This window comes from Diaporthe batatas (genome assembly GCF_019321695.1).
Source record: "Diaporthe batatas strain CRI 302-4 chromosome Unknown Contig00006, whole genome shotgun sequence".
Lineage (NCBI taxonomy): Eukaryota > Fungi > Ascomycota > Sordariomycetes > Diaporthales > Diaporthaceae > Diaporthe > Diaporthe batatas.
In genome coordinates this window covers 1,501,071-1,518,827 of record NW_025408553.1, presented here as the reverse complement: position 1 = coordinate 1,518,827, position 17,757 = coordinate 1,501,071, and the positions used below count along the sequence as shown (strand labels likewise).

Here is a 17,757-nt window from a genome sequence, read left to right as displayed (position 1 = left end):
ATCTGTGATCGTATGACAAGGTGCCAGATTCTGCTCCTTCCCGATGCAAGTCTTGTACCACATCTGTTACTATGGCATGTGGGCTCCCCATCGGACTGAAGATACTGCTGAACTGTGAGCCATAGTATTTGTTGGTATTACCCCTTCCAGGCTCCCTTACCAATAGGCAGCATGTTTGACCTTGACACTAATTATGCGCCCCAATCCAAGGGCTGGTGAAATTGGTTGAGGTTTTGATCATGAGATTCCTTTGTAGGTAAATACATAATAACATGTTACTGAACCTTTCGTGTTATGTCCTAAGGAATCGTCCTGGCTCCGAAAAGAGCACAGGTGGGACTGGCTGGCTGTGTCTGAAAGCAATAAGGTCACGGAAGTGCTGCAAGTGAGCTTATTGAGTCTCGTGAGACATGGCAAAGCCGGTGCCCATGTGTGTTTCCGCTACAGTCACGTAACGCAGCTTCTGTGTCCGGTCTGGGTTTTCAATCATGCCTTTAATCGAATTTGAATTTGGGTCGAACCGTGTACCAGTATCCACTACGCTTTCAGCGATACGGAGGCACCTGTGGCTATTGGCTCAGGTAGTAGATACCCGTGGACCATTATAATGGAAGAACTCCAGGGCTGCTTTTTGATGCAATCGGTTGACTGAGTGCGACAAGAAGAGCCACTTTGTTGGCAAGAGAAAGTTATATGCTTAACCTCTTGGAGGGATCGAAAATTCACCCTTAAGGCACATTATATTTACATTTTGCTGAGGCGCAAATCATTCGCATTTGAAACATCATTTGTCAGTACGTACTTGCGCAATCTGCGAACACATGTTTATGCTGAAGTCAATGGCAAGATGGTTCTACCCAACTACTTCTCCCTGGTTTGTTCCGTGCATGGCAAATTGGTATCTGTCGTCTTTTTACGGTATGATGAATGTCGTATTGCGATGCTGAACGACATGTATCCCCAAATGTTTGGCCATCGGTGCCACAAAGCTGCAATAAGCTTAGATGGATCTGTGGAATGGCCCTCGAACCGAGGTAACAGACTGCAACATCGGATAAGGCCTCTCAGATACCTGCCGAGGTCGTGAAATCTCTGACATGCAGTCATCCTTAGTTGTGACCAGACCACTGCGTTGGCACCCGTGGAAGGCGAAAAGGACAACCCTTGGAATGGATCCCAAGCCACCAAGCTCTCGGGGCCAAGCAGCCGTGCAGCGAGTCGGAATGAGGGAACAGGTGGAAATAAAACGTCCACGGGTCATATGCCGCGGCCATGATTGAGCATCAATGTTACACGCGACGCGCGTGTTGATGTCTTGATTTGCTGTGCATCGGATTAGGCATCCTGCATGGAAGCAGCTCCTGGAACTTTCGATGCTATGAAGGACCAGGACCAAATGAGACACATTCTGGAACATGGCGGCCGTCAGATGCAAGGCTCGTTCGATCAGATAACTGTTACTGGCAGGGGGCGTAGGCCAAGTCTACTTCAATTCGAACAGCCAAATTCCGGTCCGTTTCGAACACCCTAACGTGCCTGGGCTGGTGGTAAAGTTTTGATCCCTTACTACAAAAGACAATTGTTATTACAAGGTGAGCTGAGTTCCATGGCCGCCCCAAATGAAATGATATCGTAGGAGTTTCCTGCCACCATGATCTACTCTTCTGGCAGCCCATTGTCCAAAATGTGGCATCTGAATCCTCTTAATTTCAACAAACGTTTCCAAATCTCTAGAACTGACCTCCCACGGCCGTCGTCTAAGCGTCATCCGCCACATCGCCGGTCGCAAACAACTCCAGGTAGATCCTGCTCTTCTCAACACCAAGATCCCTAAGTGCCTTTCTCGCCTCCAACATGAACTTCTCCGGTCCGCAGATAAAGTACTCCGCCCTTGAGTCGTTCACGAAGAGCTTGCCCTCCCGGCCCAAAGCCGCAATGTCCAACCTTGGCTTTCCCTCTCCGTCGAGCCCCTGTCTCAGATGGACGTGAGTCGAGGCCCTGTCCTTGATGGCCCCCTGATCCAGCGTGGCGGTCGCCTCATCGGCAAACGGCTGTGTAGCTCTCGACCGCGCGGTGTGGACCCACGAGACGGGCCTCTTGACTGCCGAGGGCTTCGCCAAGGCGTGGAGCATGGACATGAGCGGCGTCGCGCCGATGCCGGCGGAGATAAGCACGGCGGGCGCGCCCTCCTTTGAGACATCCGACGGGTCCAGGAAGAACTCGCCATGCGGGTGCGACAGCTCGACCACGTCGCCCTCCTTGTAGCCGTCGTGCAGCATGTTCGAGATGAGGCCGTCGATGCCCGCCTCGGCGTCCCGGTCCTTCTTGACGCTGACGCGGTAGGATTTGCCTGCGTCGTCGGGTGCCTGACTCAGGCTGTACTGCCGGCTCTGGTTGTAGCCCAGCTGCTTCACAAAAACCTGCAGGCTGACGTACTGGCCGGGGAGGAAGCTTGGCAGCGCGGCCCCATCCACGGGCTCGAGGTAGAAGCTCGCGACGTCCTCGGCCTCCTTCACCCTCCTCGCAATGCGGAACTTGCGCCAGCCCGTCCAGTTCTCATCGGCCTTGTACAGCTCCTTCTCGCGGTTGATGAACACGCTGGCCAGGATCCCGTACGCAGCCGTCCAGGCGTCCACAATCTCGGGTGTGGCTGCGTCACCTAGGACCTGGCCGATGGCGCCTATCAAGAATCCCCCCACGATGTCGTATTGTTCCGGCTGGATGAACAGGCTGACGTGCTTCTGGGCTATCCGCTCCACGGCGTGTGCCAGCTTGGGCAGGTCGTCAATGTACATGGCGTACGCGAGAACTGAGCGCGCAAGTGCCCGTGGCTGCCTTCCGGTGGTCTGAGAGGTAGTGCTGAAGACGTTGTGCAGTTCGGGATGAGCGCCGATCATGTTGTCGTACATAGTTTTCGTGATAGCCTCACCATGGACCTGCAGAACGGGCACAGTGGCCTTGATGATGGCCAGCTGAGCTTGACTCAGGGGCGCTGCTTGGGGGACAGCGTCGCCATTGGTGGCGTCACCCGGTTTTGGGCCTGCTGTTGTGCTGGGTGTCACGGTCATTGTGGTGATGTATTCCTAGTCGAGGGTGAGATCCCAATACGGTGGTACAAGTACGGCGTGGTGTCTTGTAAGGTTGTCGCAGGGTGGTTGTTGTGAGCGGTCAGTCACTGTCGTGAGTGCCAAGTGAGGTGTTAGGCAAGAATGATGAGTGGTGTTTGCGGTGATGTGCCAGTCTGTTACAAGAGTCAGGTCTCAAACACGATGCAGGTACGGGCTGCAGCTTGGTATTAATATTGGTGTATTTTTCATCTGCCACGGAGATGCAGTTCTCAGCCATCATCGTGCCACTCCATCTATTTACCATTGTCCCGCTGGCCGCGAGCATGATTCCAGTCAGTCGCTCCCACACCCCTGGGAAAACCTTGGAAACCTTGGAAATCATGCCACCGCTCGGACATCCGCTGTGTGCGATGGCCGAAGGAAGACCCTCGGCGCTGGCAGACCCATTGAGGATCTGGAGTAATAGAATTATTGTGATTGGTTGTGTGGGTCGCCTTTTCAGGGCACTTTGTTTTCTTCCAACACGCGAGATCGAGAGCATGGCGGCTCGAGCCGCAACACCCGCAGCCGGCCGGTTTTCGTAGCATTTGGCTTCTCCGCGGGAGCAAAAACGTACATCGATGCTTACTCAGCACCCATAGAAATATCTCCTGACTATCAACAACAATTTTAGAACATATCTTAGTATCAAGGACTGAGAGGCTGCTTTGTCTGACCAGATTTGCAAAATGTTCTGCAATATTTGAAGGCTCGATCTTTGTTCAGGACGTAACAGCAGCTGGTCCGCAAGATGCAGCGCCGTGGGCTCAAGCTGTGTATCCACTCTAGCTGCCCATTCCGACAGCCCCTGTTGACTGAATGTCTGATCTGCAGTCCCAGTGCTATGGTAACAATGGCATGGGTCTTTCAATTGCCGTTGTGAGCCCACGCCCTTGCTTATTTCAGACTCAGCAAATCACTAGTATCTATAATTGACAAAGATGATCTACAACATGATCTGATGTAGACATAGAACCAGAACCCACTTTTTGTTATGGCGCGTTCTCAACTGCCAACCATGGTAAAATGATGCATGCGCGTTGGTCATGCGAACAATCGAATTTATCGAATCTGCTTGCCATGGAAAGGGTTGACAGTCAGCCTCCGAGCCTGAAATCAACTTCCGAACCTGAAATCCGTTGATTGCATGGGATCGTCAACGTTATGAATTTTCGCTTTGCAAACAGCAGTAGACGACATCAAGTCGTTGAAATTTTGTGTGTCAGCATGGCTGTGAAACAGGTTGGTGGATTGCCATCAGCAAGAGCCCACATCTGCGCTGCAAGGCTTGAAGCTTACCCAGGGTCCAGACCTTCCGGTTGCCCGCTAACATGCCAGCAGTGGGTAAGAGGCAGCCGAAGCCCATGGATACTACCTACCATGAGCTGGAGGCATATATCTACCTGATTACTCACATGTGTACCTAGGTAGGTTTCCAAGCCCTCCGGAAAAAGAAACAGAATTGTAGTTTTTCTCAGCTGTAATTGGCTCTATGACCAGGATGAACTGACTCCAAGTCCTCTATTGTTTTGATCATTGCTGTGTAAAAGTTACTTAGTTATGCACGCACTGAATCGTATTAATGTGCAGAAAGACGTAAGCACGTCGTGGATTTGTAGTAGATTGGATAAATAAAAGCTCTTGCAGTCTTTGTGTTGCTCTGCTGGTGATGAGAGGACGCATGAATCAGACACTACAAGCGTTGGTCCTGCCTACAGGCATCAACAGCTAGTTTATTTAAGTCACGCTTTGTAGAATTTCCTTAATTCCATGAGCTCTGCTCAGATGTCCGCTGCGAGTCTGCGGCATCTCTCCCTTGACCTCTGATGGGACACCCTCCACCGTCAAACAAGATTCTCCCCTGATACCAACAACATTCTGGAGGACCATTATATGGAAGGTATTTAGAAACATAAGAAGTACCTTGGGATAGTCAGTCACAGGGAATCCTCTACGAAATTTTGCAAATTTTGAAGGTTTACCTGGGTAGTGGTAGTACGGTTATAGCATGTGTGACTTCTCATTCTGAAATCATACTGGGTATCTAGGCATCTTCAAGAATTGGAACGCAATGTCCACAGCCTGCATGTCCTCATCCATAGCGGGCGAAGGGCATATATGGGCATGGCTTGCGGTCCCCGTCACGAACACCGGCCAGTCAAGCGCTCGAAGTCACCGCAGACTCCGACGTAGACTCTTCCTAGTGCGCTCACCCCACCCCTTTTTGAATCGCCGCGCCATATTCTAGCGAGAGCTGGCCTCCTCCATATGCGAAGGCGTACCAACATCCTTCTCCGCAACAACAGCCTTCTCAGCAGTGACCTCCAACTCATGGGTCAGCCCAACATCCCTCCTAGCCTCAGCCAGCATCCGGGCGTCCTCCTCGCCCGAGTGGCTCTTAAAGACACGGTCCATCTCCTCGAGCGTGGCGCCCTTGGTCTCAGGGATGAAGAACCACACCCACACGATCCCGATAGCAAGGAACACGGCAAAGAAGATATACGTGCCCCACTCCCAGGCCTCAAGCATAGGCGGCGTGAAGAACGCGACGGCAAAGTTGTTAACCCAGTTCGACGAGGCGCCGAACGAGGCGCCCTTGGCGCGGATGGACAGCGGGAAGATCTCGGACACGAGCGTCCAGCTGACGGGGCCCCACGTGAAGCCGAAGGCGAAGATGTAGACCCAGATGAAGGCGACGGCGACCCAGCCGGCGTCGGCGTGGTGCGTCCAGTCGCGCGAGAACTGGCTGACGATGATGCCCGCGATGACCATCGACGCCCACATGAGCACCGAGCCGAAGATCAGCAGGGGCTTGCGGCCTACGCGGTCGATGAGGAACATGGCGGGGATGGTCGAGACCATGAAGACGACGCCCGTGACGCCCGTGGCGAGGAGGGCCTGCGTGGTGCTGGACATGCCCAGGCTGAGGAAGACGTTCGAGGCGTAGTAGATGATGGCGTCGATTCCGCTCCACTGTTGGTCACATCGGCGTTAGACATGCCCCACGAAACGGAAGGCCTTGCGACATGAGTAGGTTAGGTGAAGAGAGAGGCTTACCTGCTGGAAGAACATGACCAACCACGCCGTAGCGACACGCTTGGCATTATCCCACGACCTCATGATATTCCAGTACTCAGCCAGCTGGCGCGTCCAGACGCTCTTCTTCTCCTTGGCCGCCAGCGTGGGGAACGACTTGGCAAAGTGCCTCTCCTCGAACAGGCACTCAGCCTTGATCTCGCGGTACTCGACCTGGATCAGCTCGTTGTCGGCGGGCAGGCTGCGCAGGTATGCCAGGGTGGCGATGGCCTCGTCGTCGCGGTCCTGCTTGATCAGCCAGCGGGGCGAGAAGGGCAGCCACCAGATGCCCAGGGCGAGGCACACGGCGGGGATGCCCTGGATGATGGTCGGCAGCTGCCAGGCCAGGTTCGTCTGCGTGTCGCCCTGGCCGCCGATGTTGTTGCTGGCGTAGCCGATCCAGAACGACAACATGATGCCGAAGATGGTGGCGAACTGGTAGAATGATACCAAGAATCCACGGAGCTCGGGGGCAGACAGCTCTGCGTTGTATAGGGGTCTGTTCTGGTCGTCAGCACCGGTCGACTCTTTGTCAAGCCCTCGGAGACTTAGGGTCTGGTCTGTTGCTCACCCGACACCACTGAATGTTCCAACACCAATACCAGTAAAGAACCGCCCGGCATACAGCATGGCTGGGTTATGGTAAGAAGCGCCGCAGTACAGATAACTCCCGAGGATAACCCAGAGGCAAGCCATAAACATGGTATACTTCCGCGAGAACACCTCACCAAGCACGCCAGCCGAGACGGACCCGATGATACCGCCGACCTGGAGGATGGACGTCAGCCAGCCCGTGGCGCTCGACGACTCGACCACGGACGGGAAGTTGTCCTTGAAGCGGTGCATGACCAGCGACTGGCCCAGGACGCCCTGCTGGTACCCATACTCGAAGCCGCCGAAGGAGGCGAATAGCGCGATCACCACGATCTTGGGGTTGCTGAGGACGGTGTGCCATCGGTTCTTGTACGCGAGCTTGGTGCGGGCGTCGGCCGACGACTCGGCGGTGGGATCCATAGTGATCGTCGCCTTTCTTTCGCTTCTTCTGCTGCTTGTGCTGTTGGGAATCAACAGAGTCAGATGGTCTGGAGTTCAGCAGCCGCGGTGCTCGCCCTCTTTTACCCTAAGGTAACTAACGATGGTCAACATGAAAAAACCGACCAGGTTCGCAAACTACAAATCGGCCATTTTTTTTGGTCGCCCTGGATCACCTCGGGATGCCCCTGCTTCTTATTCTCGAGCTTGTTCGCGCCTATGGATAATCTCCGGCGTACCTCCCTAGGGCCAAGGTAGGTAACAATCGTCAGGTGATGTGCATATGCCGCAGTGCTCCCCCTCATTCATTCGGGCCTGTTCTGCACGCTTTGCCTGCTTTGCCTGCTTTGCCTGGGGTATTGCTGCAAAAGACTGAGGATGCTTGATATACCCCGGCAGACGCAGACCAACCAGGAAACACGGTGCCTCCCGCATCTGGGGTAGTTTCTCCTCAGACCCACCCGAATCCGGGGTTTCTCGTAAATGTCCCACTCGCCGCTCCGCTTGTGAGGAGTCTCGACTGATCCACTATGTTGGGGTTCTGACACATATCGGTGCAATTCGCCAAGGGACTCGCGGTAACGTAAACCGGAATCGCAAACATGGTAATATTAGGCGGGCGCCGCCTCACCAGCGCGCGGGACACTAAGCAGAATCGAACATGCATCGTTACATCGCGGGTGGCACGTAAAGACCACGCCGTGCCTGGTACAGTCAACTGACAGCTTGGCCCTGCTCTGTGGCCCTTTTGATTCTCCAAAAAAGGTCAGTTTTTCCGAGGACTCGGTCGATTCTTATGTACTTGCGGCACCGCCGCGAGTTTTGGAAGTCGACGCAACAAGAAATCCCATCTACACAGTAATAAGGCAAATGAACGAGCAGAGTGTTACCCCACAAGCAAGTCCAGAACCCATCCCATTGAGTGTTTCTAAACGTCATCATCCTTACTCCTTCTTCGCCGTAAACGCCCGAGGCAGTCGATTTTCACCCGGTCCGTAAGGGTATCCGGCCTCTTCCCGAGCCATGTCGTTCACCCATTTCTCGTTCCCATCCAGGCCCCCCTGCCCACCGCCCCTCTTGACACCAACCTCGGCCCACTTGGCGGCCAGGTAGAACCAAGAAAGCGCGTTGCCAACCGTGCCAACCTCGTCCGACACACCGGTTCGTGCCTCGTGGCTCATCTTCTTGTGCAGCTCGTCGTCCGTGAATAGGTCGACCAGGTGCTTGGCCACGGCGGCCCAGTCTCCCGGCTCGACCAGGAACCCGTTAACGTCGGGCTTCACCTGCAGCGGTATGCCGCCGGACTTGGTGACGATCACGGGACGTCCCGCGTGCAGCGCCTCCGAAACCTTGACCTCAAACCCCTCACGGGTTGACAGCTGAAGGATGACATGCGCGTTGGAGATGATGGTATTGAGTAACTGGTCGTTTGGGTCGAGGGTCATGACACTAATGTCTCCGACAAGATGGGGGTAAGTCTGCTCTATCTGGAGCATCGTCTGGTCATAGATCATACTTCCGTCGGGATCATCAACGGATCCATTGCCGCAGACCACGAGCTGTGGGGTGTCGGTGATTCCGCGTTGGTCCAGAAGGCGACGGAACTCGGCATAAGAATCGATCACAGTGGGGATGCCCTTGGCAGGGTCAAAGCGTGCCACCTGCGCTATGTACTTGCGTGCAGGATAGTGTAGCTCCGTCATGCGCTGCGCATGGCAGGAGGTGTTATAGATATGGCCATAGTAGCCCGAGTCCCACCGGTTGAGCGGCTTGTTGAGGCCATCAAGCCAGTCGGTAGTGGCCGGCAGGTACGCAACTTTCTCCTTCGGGACGTTGTGAGGGACGAAGGAAGGGATCGGGTGACTGATAAACATGTCCGCATGCTTGATGTTTCCCCAGAGAAATTCCCACGTGTCGGCTTGGGGGCTGCCCTCCTTGGCGACCAGATCCGCTCTTATCTGGATGTGAGATCGGTACAAAACAGGCCGGTCTGGGGTCCGCTTCTTGATGAGGGGGATCAGTCCAGGCATCTGTGGGTCATCAATCACAACGACATCAGCTCCGCCCTCGCCTCGGCTGCAGAGGGGGCCGCCGTCCGAGAACCAATAACGTTGAGCATTGTCCGTGATCCAGTCGATGATACTGGCTTTCTCCTCGTCTGATATGCGCTGGTCTGGGTGACTGACACCCTGAAGGATGTTGTGCATATTCTTGGTGGTACGGAAGACTCCAGGTCGAGGCTTTGGCACATACCACGTCAAGTCAACATCCATGAGCCGAGCGAAGCGGACGAGCGCATGACGCATGAGGGCAACACCGCCGCCTTGCGGTGTGCTGCTGAAGAAGGCGATCTTGGTCTTCTTGCTGCGAAGCTGGTCGACATACTTGACCGTGGATTCCCAAGTTGGTGATGTGCATGTGTCCTTGTGGTTCTGGACCGTCGTGAGGTGGGCACGGAACGCGGCATCGGTCTGGACAACGCCACGGAAGCCGACCTGAAGGAGCGGCACCAGAGATGGTCCAAAATGCCTATAAAGAGTCAGAGGCAGAATCCAAAGCGCAGTGGATCTGCTTGATAGGGTTCAGAGATGTGAGATGCACACTCGCGAAAACGGAGGGAAAGCCAATGCTAGGTGACTCAGGGATCGATATACTGCAGAGTCATGTCGTGTGTACTATAGGACTCGTAGGTGATGTGTATATGGGGCTATGCTTGTACGGGTGGACCTCCGTTTAATGGGTGCGAATGTCGGATCTCACGATGTGAGGCCATCCCTAGCGATAGTATGTGTGTACCGAGGCAGCAAAGCAAGGTCAGATTTGACTTACATGATGCATTTTCTAGCCATACTATCAGCCTGCTCATCCACTCGCTTGATACCCCAGAAGCTCATGTCCTTGCCAGTACCATCCACCTCAGGTCGTAGCACAATAGGTACGACATCGAGCTCTAACCAGAGGCGGGAGCAGAGGGAAGGGCTCATGGTATCGACAGTCGTCGGCAGACCGGCACCAATGAACTTGGCGAACTTCTCATGCTCATAGCCCTCTAATGCGGAAACGACATAGTCGGCAATAAGGTCGTGACCGGTCTTCGTGGGGTCGTCCAGGACAATGTGTTTGACGGAGAAGTCAACGAGGTAGACGGTGTCATGGATCGCAAGGGCAACGGCTGCGGTGTTGTCGCCTGCGATTACGGCCGAGATTCCGACGAAGAGGGTGGTGAGGTTGGCCTTGAAGCGGCCTTCCTTGTCGACGATCTGGCTCATGCGCCGCTGGCGATGCATCGAGGCATCCGAGAAGCGGCGGGTCGGAGCAACAGCCGAAGTCATATTGCTCGGGCTTTGTGGACAGGAGAGTGAGACAGATGATACAAGACAAGAGCAGCTGAAAACAGCGTGATTCTTGACACAGTCCAAGGAGAAAAGAAGTGGAAATAGGGGCACATGTGGTGATGACAGCTGGGTTATATCATCGAGACCGGGCCTGAGAACGGGTGCAGGTGCTGGCTGCACCTTGTACCTACCTGCACCTACACCTAACTAAACCTGAAAACAACTTGAACTTGCATGCTGTGACGCCATCTATGTGGCTTTGCCGTTTCCTGACGAGCAGCCGCGGTGTTTATGAGACATCAGGCGACTGACTTCTGGGCACCCTGGGCATGCTTGGAAACATCTAGTCCAAGCCCTTGGTACTGGGGTACCTATCCTAGGTACCTAGGTACAAATCCTACCTGCAAGCTCAGGCAGCTGCCGCTGTTTATCACTTCAAGTTACAGTACAGCCCTGCTTGGCAGGCACACATGGCGAGACTGCCATGTGGAAGGACCCGACGTTTCACAGGGAAGGCGAAAGAATCGATGGGGGACTGCCAGACAGCCAGAGTGGTATGATGTCGGCTGCGTCGTCTGCGTGTTCCCGCCAACGATACCTCAACGTGGCCTGACAGCTTTCAGGCCCTGGTAGTACTGAGCTGGGAGGCAAGTCCAATGCAGGCACTGCACTGAGACATCAAACCATCGTAGAAGACGCAACGGGATCAGCATACAGCCAGACAGAAACAACCGTCCAGATGTCTGATGCCGTGTGAACGTGGGGTGACGTTCGCCTTAGCTCATTTGGCAGGTGGAGCCGCACGTCGCCATTTTCCGGGGAGATGCCTGGAATATGTGAGGTAGAAGATTCGATGGGTAGGGGTAGGGTTAGGGCTTGGCATGCAGCCCCCTCCCCCAAGATTAGACCCTGGGGATCGCCAGCGCCAGGGCCGACCGCTCCTTGGGGCTGACAAAGTCGGCCCTGGACCTAAGCCATTTGAAGGCTGCTACCTCATGGAAACAGGACACCTGTAAGCCTGGTTCCAACAAGCAGTCGCTGTGCTCAAGCCTGCGAAGCGGACGGAGGGACACAAGCGCGAGACGACGGAGGACCGGCGGAGAAAATGCCACAGCCGCTTGTGAGGGACCTCAAGTGCTCCAATCGTGGTGATCTGCATCTCCCAAGTTTACTAGTTCATATAAGCAGCCGTACTAATAGGTAAGTGGTTCCGCTTCTATTCCGTATACATCCGAGGACATACATGGCGCCTTTATATGATGGTAAGCACTCAAGACCTAGTGCTTGAAAAGGACACGATGTTAATAACTATAGTCATAATATGATAGGTGCTTGTAGGTAAGTATCTAGGCAAGTACCTACCTAGGTAAGTAAGCTGGTAAGGACCTAGGGAGGACCTAAATAAGTGCCTCATCAAGCACCTCAGGCTAGGTAGGTAGTTGATATGACAGGGCTGACTCCTATTCCCAGCTTATTAGTGTTTTGCTGAAAAAAGCATTTGGCGTGTTGTTGGAATAACGACACGACCAGCGAAGGGTGACGACTCGTGACTCGTGTGGTTTCGTTTTGTAACATATAAAATGTATGTGGCGCCTTCATGCAATGTTAAACGCTCAAGACTCAGCGTTTAAAAAGAAATACAGTGCTAATAACAGTGGAAAGAGAATACAGTACGTCTGTGGGCACGTGGCTCAGTCTCGTGCCGCACAGACAGCTGGAAAGCATCCGTGACTCATATTATACAAAAAGCGGTGTTTTTGTTAGCTGAATCAATGTAAACCAAATAATGCCCGTAGGAGGGCATCAAGGAAACTAATGGTGTGTATAAGGGTGCTGGTAGCTGAGACTAGTCCGACACCATTCACCACTAATTTCTCTTCCCCTCTTTCAGTTTTTGGTCTACAGGTGTGCCTGATATATTAGAAGAAAGTCCCAGTCAATGGGTTTCAAGTGCACATGTGCATCCAGTTCCGAGACATCCATCTTCGACTTTCTTTACAACCACCGGAACAACCTTGGAAGCCGTTTTTGCTACAACATCCACGGGACGCATTCCAACATACCGCTGCTCAATCAAGGCCCAACTGCCTAACTTCTTAGCAAACATGTCGACCGAATGCTGCCATAATCAGCCCATGACACGTAGGTCTTTCTTCAGGCTTCCACCTGAGCTACGCAACATCATCTATGAGATGGTAATCTCCAACCCTTCAAGTCCACGGCTCTGTCCAATATCATATGACAAGTTCACTCGGGTCATCAAGCAATATCAAAACGCCCAAGTTCTAGGGATTGGTACGGATCCGCTTTTTGTTTTCGACGACCCCCCCAAGCTGCGATACGTCAGCCGCGATATTCGTGACGAGACAGCACGAATTTACGATGCCTTCGGCTATCAGTTTCCTCCCCAGGGGCCTCCCACAAGACTATATGACCCTGATGTCGACATTCTTTACCCCGAAAAGGATGGATTCCGTGAATACCTGTCTGCGTCCGCAGACCTCCTGAGAACCGCCGGTCCCGCATCGCCCACCTGCGTACATGTGCTGCAGGTACGAAAAGCACGACACATCGCGATACCATACAACAGTTGTTCTCGAAGTGACTATTTCGACATGGGTGATAACAATACGCGGCGGATGGTAGATTTCCAACATGTCGAACGAATTTCAGTCATCATCTCCGACGTCAGGACCGTTGTACCCGGGCTCAGACCCTTCCCCCCGAGTCACCTTCCCATGCGCCCTTGCACGCTCGGCAGGGTTCCCCGGCTGTTAAAGGCTTCTGATACAACCATGAAAAACTACCCAAGAAGATGGCACATCGAAAGGGCCTGCTCCCGCGCTGAAACGTTCGAGGTCTGGCTTCCAGCGTGCAAAGATGACGCCGCGCGCCAACTTGAGCTCCAGCGTCTGCGAAGACCACAGCCCGCCATGGTTCTGAAGATGACCAAGTCTTCAACCGCTGAGGGCGTTGAAGAGTGGGAGGAAGCGAAACCGGAAGCGGAACCGGAAGCGCCAGCGTCACGGTAATCTGAAAATATGCATGTTTATACGTTTTATTAGACGCTCCAGGAAGCACCGGAGACTGTGAGCTTGCTACGTGCTCCGCTATAGACAGTCTAAAGTGGAGACAGGCTGCTAGGAGCACTTGGTTCTGACGAGATTCTTTCGGGGACATGAATGCTGTTTGATTTGGGAATGCAGTTCACGCCTCAGTTGTCCAGGAATGGGGGTTTGCGCAGCATGGACACCATGACCGATGGAAAATCAGCCATGAGTCTCTGCCGGGATGTCTTTTTTAAATTAATCCATTTCAGAACAAATAATAAATTGATCGTCATGATACAAATGTTTATAGTCTTCTTAAGACAGCTATTCTGTTTCCTGCAGGGTGCGCATTTGACATGTGGAATAGCACCCATCTCGAAGTCCATTAATGGACTACCTACCTAGGTAAGTACATGAGACTCCTTAACCTAACACCATCAGCTCCATTTCTAAGGCACTGCCACATTTCAGTTTTACCCAGAGAGCCCCTAAATGGTTTCATTTTTAATCCCCATATATATAAAATATATATAACACCTTCATATAGTAATAAACACTTAAGACCCAACATCTAAAGAAATATAATACTAATAATAGTAAAAAAAAAATATAATATATAAATATATAACTAAACCTTATACCGTATAGATAAAGCTAAAAGGCATCACTCCTAATAATATTATATTGAAATTATTAATATAAATAGCTTAAAGACTAATAATTAGTAAAGTAATTATATAATAAAACTAAAATAATCTTAAAATAACCTTTATAAAAAAAGAATTCTATAATATAAGATTTAATAAACTAACTCTTCCCTATTAATATACTTAATAACTACCTAAATTTATCCTTACTAAATAAACTAATATAATCCCTATCCTAAATATATAACTAATAAAATAATAACACTATAATAATAAACCTATTTAAAAACCTTTCTATATAAATTTTATAAAAATTAAAACCCTTTTAAAAAGTTAAATAAAGTTTGTTTATTATATATTAAATAAATACTATATAAAAAAATAAAAATTTAAACACTTAAAAATTAAATCTTCCTCCTCTAAGACACTACTTTATTATTAAAAATTTATCTACTTTTATATAATATATAAGGAATATAATAGAAAAAAAAACCCTATAAAGGAAGTTAGTAACTCTACTATATATAGATAAATTTAAGAGTATATATTAAGTAATTATTAACTTCATACTTAAAGTACAAACTAATAATCAGTCCAAAAGTCAAGAAGACAACAAATAAATAAATATATAATTAAACAAAAAATACAATGTGGCCGAAGCCCTAGAGAGCCCCTACTCTACGTTTATCTCCCAATCTCACAGGCGCGGAGTCAGAGCCAACTGAGAAAAGAGAGACCTGGGTGGACCTACAGAAATCAGTACTGCGGCCGGAGGGCGGTAGAGTCTCTCTTATTAAGGATGCCGAGGGAAAGCTTGTTTCTGAGATGGTCTACTCGTAGTTCATCGAGTAGGGTCAGGCTATCATGTTAGAGTAGCTGGCGGGGCGTACGGCTTGAGAATGTTTCCCTCTCCATCAATTAAGGTCTCGTCCAAGCTCGACACTTGCTCATCAGGCTTGCGGCACTGCGAATAACATATGCACCGGTGCACTTTCACCACTGAAAAGCGGAATATTTGCCCCATAATGAGGGCCAACTGATTAGTACGCCATTAATCTATCCCAGTCCCGCTCCCAGTCTTCTCAACATGTCCAGCGCTGCTGCCAGACTTCTCATTCTTAGCCGCGATCTCTCTATCAGCATCCTCATAGACGGTCGGGCGGTGCAGCTGCGTGGCCAGCTTGTTCCGGAACACAAAGACGTGGTGGTTCTCCTCGAAGAACCGGTCGATATCCTCCAGCGAGCGGTTTGCCGTCTCCGGGTAGAACAAGTACGTCGTGGGTATGAACGAGGCACATATGACAGCCCATATCACCCAGAACCTATACCCGAGGTTCTCGATGCCGGGCGGCGTCACCTGCGCGACCATATAGTTCATGATCCAGTTCGTCGCCATCGCGAGGCTGGCGCCCTTGGCGCGAAAGGCGAGCGCGTTGATCTCGGTCGGGCACAGCCAGGGGACCCCGAGGACGCCCATCGCGAACGAGGCGAAGAACACGAAGAAGAAGGACACGGCTACGATGCCCAGCCGGTAGCTGTCCCCGCGGCCGGTCTCGGTGAGGCCCGTGGCGATGGCGATGATGGTCCAGCACGTGCAGCACGCCGCGGCCGAGACCATCATGACGCGGCGGCGCCCGTACCGCTCGATGACGAAGTAGGCCATGAACGAGAAGAATAGGTAGTCCATGGACCCGGCGGCGGCGAGGATCCTGGCCGTCAGCTCGCTGAATCCTATCGCGTGTATGAAGACGTAGGTCATGTAGTAAGAAGTCACATTAATGCCCGAGATTTGATTCCTGTAGGTGAATCATAAGCAAGCAGCGTCGCGGGACAAGCGATCAGACCGCTACTTACATGGCTTGCATCCAGGCGCCTAGGATCATCCGCCGCAGCGCTCCTGGAGGACCGCGTCCGGTGATGAGCTGCAACCAGGTGTACTCGACAGCATATTCACGATCGAGGACGTCCTTGATAATGGAAAACTGCGTGCGAACGGAGGCTGTAGACGGCGTCGCGCCATGGCCCTCAAGGGCGGCGAGAACCTCCATAGCTTCGTCATGCCGACCTTTGCGTATGAGCAGCCGGGGCGAGTCGGGCAGGAATGGACACATGAGCAAGACAAGTACAGAGAAGACTATCCACAAAGTTCAACACGGAACTTTATCAATATGAAGGGGTGGGCAATCAGTAGCCGGACCGACTCACATATTTGAAATGCCAGCGGGAATCGCCACGAGACGCTCCCCGGCGCGAACGAGAAACCCAGCGTCAACCAGTTCGAGATGGCGAAGCCCGTAATGCAGTTCGCCATCTGGATGATAATCAGCTTCCCACGGCTCCGCATCTTGCTCGTCTCAGACTGCCACACGCCGGCAGTGGCGGTATTCATCCCGGTCCCGAGGCCCGCAATGACACGGCCCGCATACATCTGCCCGGCGCTGTAGGAGGCGGCCTGTATTACAGCCGCCACGGCGATGACTGAGCTCCCGAGCATCAGCGTGCGGGGCCGCCCGAGCTTGTCGCCGCTGTAGAGCGTCGACAGGGCGCCGGCGAAGCAGCCGAGGTTATACACCGAGGTCATTGTGCCCTGGTCTGCTGTTGACGGGTAGCCCATGGTCCTGAGGAAGTCGTCTGAGACGAGGACGTTTCCAAAGACGCCCTGGTCGTAGCCGTAGAATATGAGCACTGTTGAGGCTGCAATGGAGATCCATACTGTGAGGCGCTCTCCTGAGCCGCCAAGGTAGCGGCGGGCCATGGTGGCTTCCAAGGTTCCAAGGTTGGGCCTTGTGAGGTTGTTGCTTAATATCGACAGCCGTGCGGCCTTCCAACAATAACGAAATCTTTAGAGTACAACAAATCTATGAGTGTATGTCTAACCATCCCACGCAAGCGCACAGAGGAATTCGTTTAGAGGAACTCCTTTTCCCCGAGAACGGCGATGGCCATGTAGCGCCACAACTCCGCAACGGCCAAAACCCCGCAACACCTATGGCAGTGTTTCCCACGAAAGTTACTTCTTAACCGCATATAACTCTTTAAATTAAAATCCTTCAAATAAGATGAGAGAATCTTCATGACATCTTCATTAAAGAAATTAATACAAAAGTATTAATATCCGGAGTTCAGTGAAGTATACAGCTAATAGCTGCAAGAGGCGCAGTCACCTACCTCGGTGTCGACGGCATTGGACATCTGGAGATCTCTCCAATAATGCACGTGATAACCAACGATGCATAATGACGCAGCGTGTCCAATCCCTGGGAGCCTTAACCCGAACAGATCTGTAGAGGAGAGATCTACTCATGCCACCTGGGCAGCTCCATGTGACCGATTGGAAATAGGAACATAATAGAACCTACAACTTCATTCTCCAACTGTCACAACTCTGTGCACCCTATTCGCCCAGAAACCCAAAGATACAGTCCCGTAGTATCATATCATGTTAATCCATAGAGGTGGACATGTTCATCTCACCTGTCCCATAGTCTCATTTCTTGGGCCCGGCCGGGGG

General features: G+C 52.1%; 4 protein-coding genes across 4 annotated transcripts; all 4 read right to left on the bottom strand.

The window, feature by feature from the left end:
- Positions 1-1,543: 1,543 nt before the first annotated feature.
- On the bottom strand, positions 1,544-3,591 carry KVR01_006371 (uncharacterized protein). The gene has a single exon (XM_044781382.1). The coding sequence runs from the start codon at positions 3,066-3,068 to the stop codon at positions 1,758-1,760; it is 1,311 nt and encodes a 436-aa protein (XP_044645174.1). The 5' UTR covers positions 3,069-3,591; the 3' UTR covers positions 1,544-1,757.
- Positions 3,592-5,113: 1,522 nt separating this feature from the next.
- Positions 5,114-7,582, bottom strand: KVR01_005992 (uncharacterized protein). The gene is made up of 3 exons (XM_044783615.1): positions 6,754-7,582; positions 6,165-6,681; positions 5,114-6,080 (listed from the first exon to the last, which is right to left on the bottom strand). The coding sequence occupies exons 1-3, from the start codon at positions 7,194-7,196 to the stop codon at positions 5,352-5,354; spliced, it is 1,689 nt and encodes a 562-aa protein (XP_044644795.1). The 5' UTR covers positions 7,197-7,582; the 3' UTR covers positions 5,114-5,351.
- A 227-nt stretch (positions 7,583-7,809) lies between these two features.
- On the bottom strand, positions 7,810-10,869 carry KVR01_005943 (uncharacterized protein). Its single transcript, XM_044789045.1, has 2 exons — positions 10,044-10,869; positions 7,810-9,743 (listed from the first exon to the last, which is right to left on the bottom strand). The coding sequence occupies exons 1-2, from the start codon at positions 10,544-10,546 to the stop codon at positions 8,159-8,161; spliced, it is 2,088 nt and encodes a 695-aa protein (XP_044644746.1). The 5' UTR covers positions 10,547-10,869; the 3' UTR covers positions 7,810-8,158.
- A 4,428-nt stretch (positions 10,870-15,297) lies between these two features.
- Positions 15,298-17,001, bottom strand: KVR01_005758 (uncharacterized protein; the record flags this gene model as incomplete). Its single annotated transcript, XM_044787727.1, has 3 exons — positions 15,298-16,042; positions 16,101-16,380; positions 16,749-17,001. 3 exons carry the CDS (start codon positions 16,999-17,001, stop codon positions 15,298-15,300), a joined length of 1,278 nt encoding a protein of 425 aa, XP_044644561.1.
- Positions 17,002-17,757: the final 756 nt, after the last annotated feature.

What these genes read in the sequence shown, in the direction of transcription:
- KVR01_006371 (XM_044781382.1), bottom strand. Translation starts at nt 3,068, where the DNA reads ATGACCGTGACACCCAGCACAACAGCAGGCCCAAAACCGGGTGACGCC.
- KVR01_005992 (XM_044783615.1), bottom strand. Translation starts at nt 7,196, where the DNA reads ATGGATCCCACCGCCGAGTCGTCGGCCGACGCCCGCACCAAGCTCGCG. An exon ending in GGAACATTCAGTGGTGTCGG is followed by an intron (nt 6,682 to 6,753) that starts GTGAGCAACAGA and finishes CGACCAGAACAG; the next exon opens with ACCCCTATACAACGCAGAGC. An exon ending in TGGTCATGTTCTTCCAGCAG is followed by an intron (nt 6,081 to 6,164) that starts GTAAGCCTCTCT and finishes TGTGACCAACAG; the next exon opens with TGGAGCGGAATCGACGCCAT.
- KVR01_005943 (XM_044789045.1), bottom strand. Translation starts at nt 10,546, where the DNA reads ATGACTTCGGCTGTTGCTCCGACCCGCCGCTTCTCGGATGCCTCGATG. An exon ending in ATGGCTAGAAAATGCATCAT is followed by an intron (nt 9,744 to 10,043) that starts GTAAGTCAAATC and finishes GACTCTTTATAG; the next exon opens with GCATTTTGGACCATCTCTGG.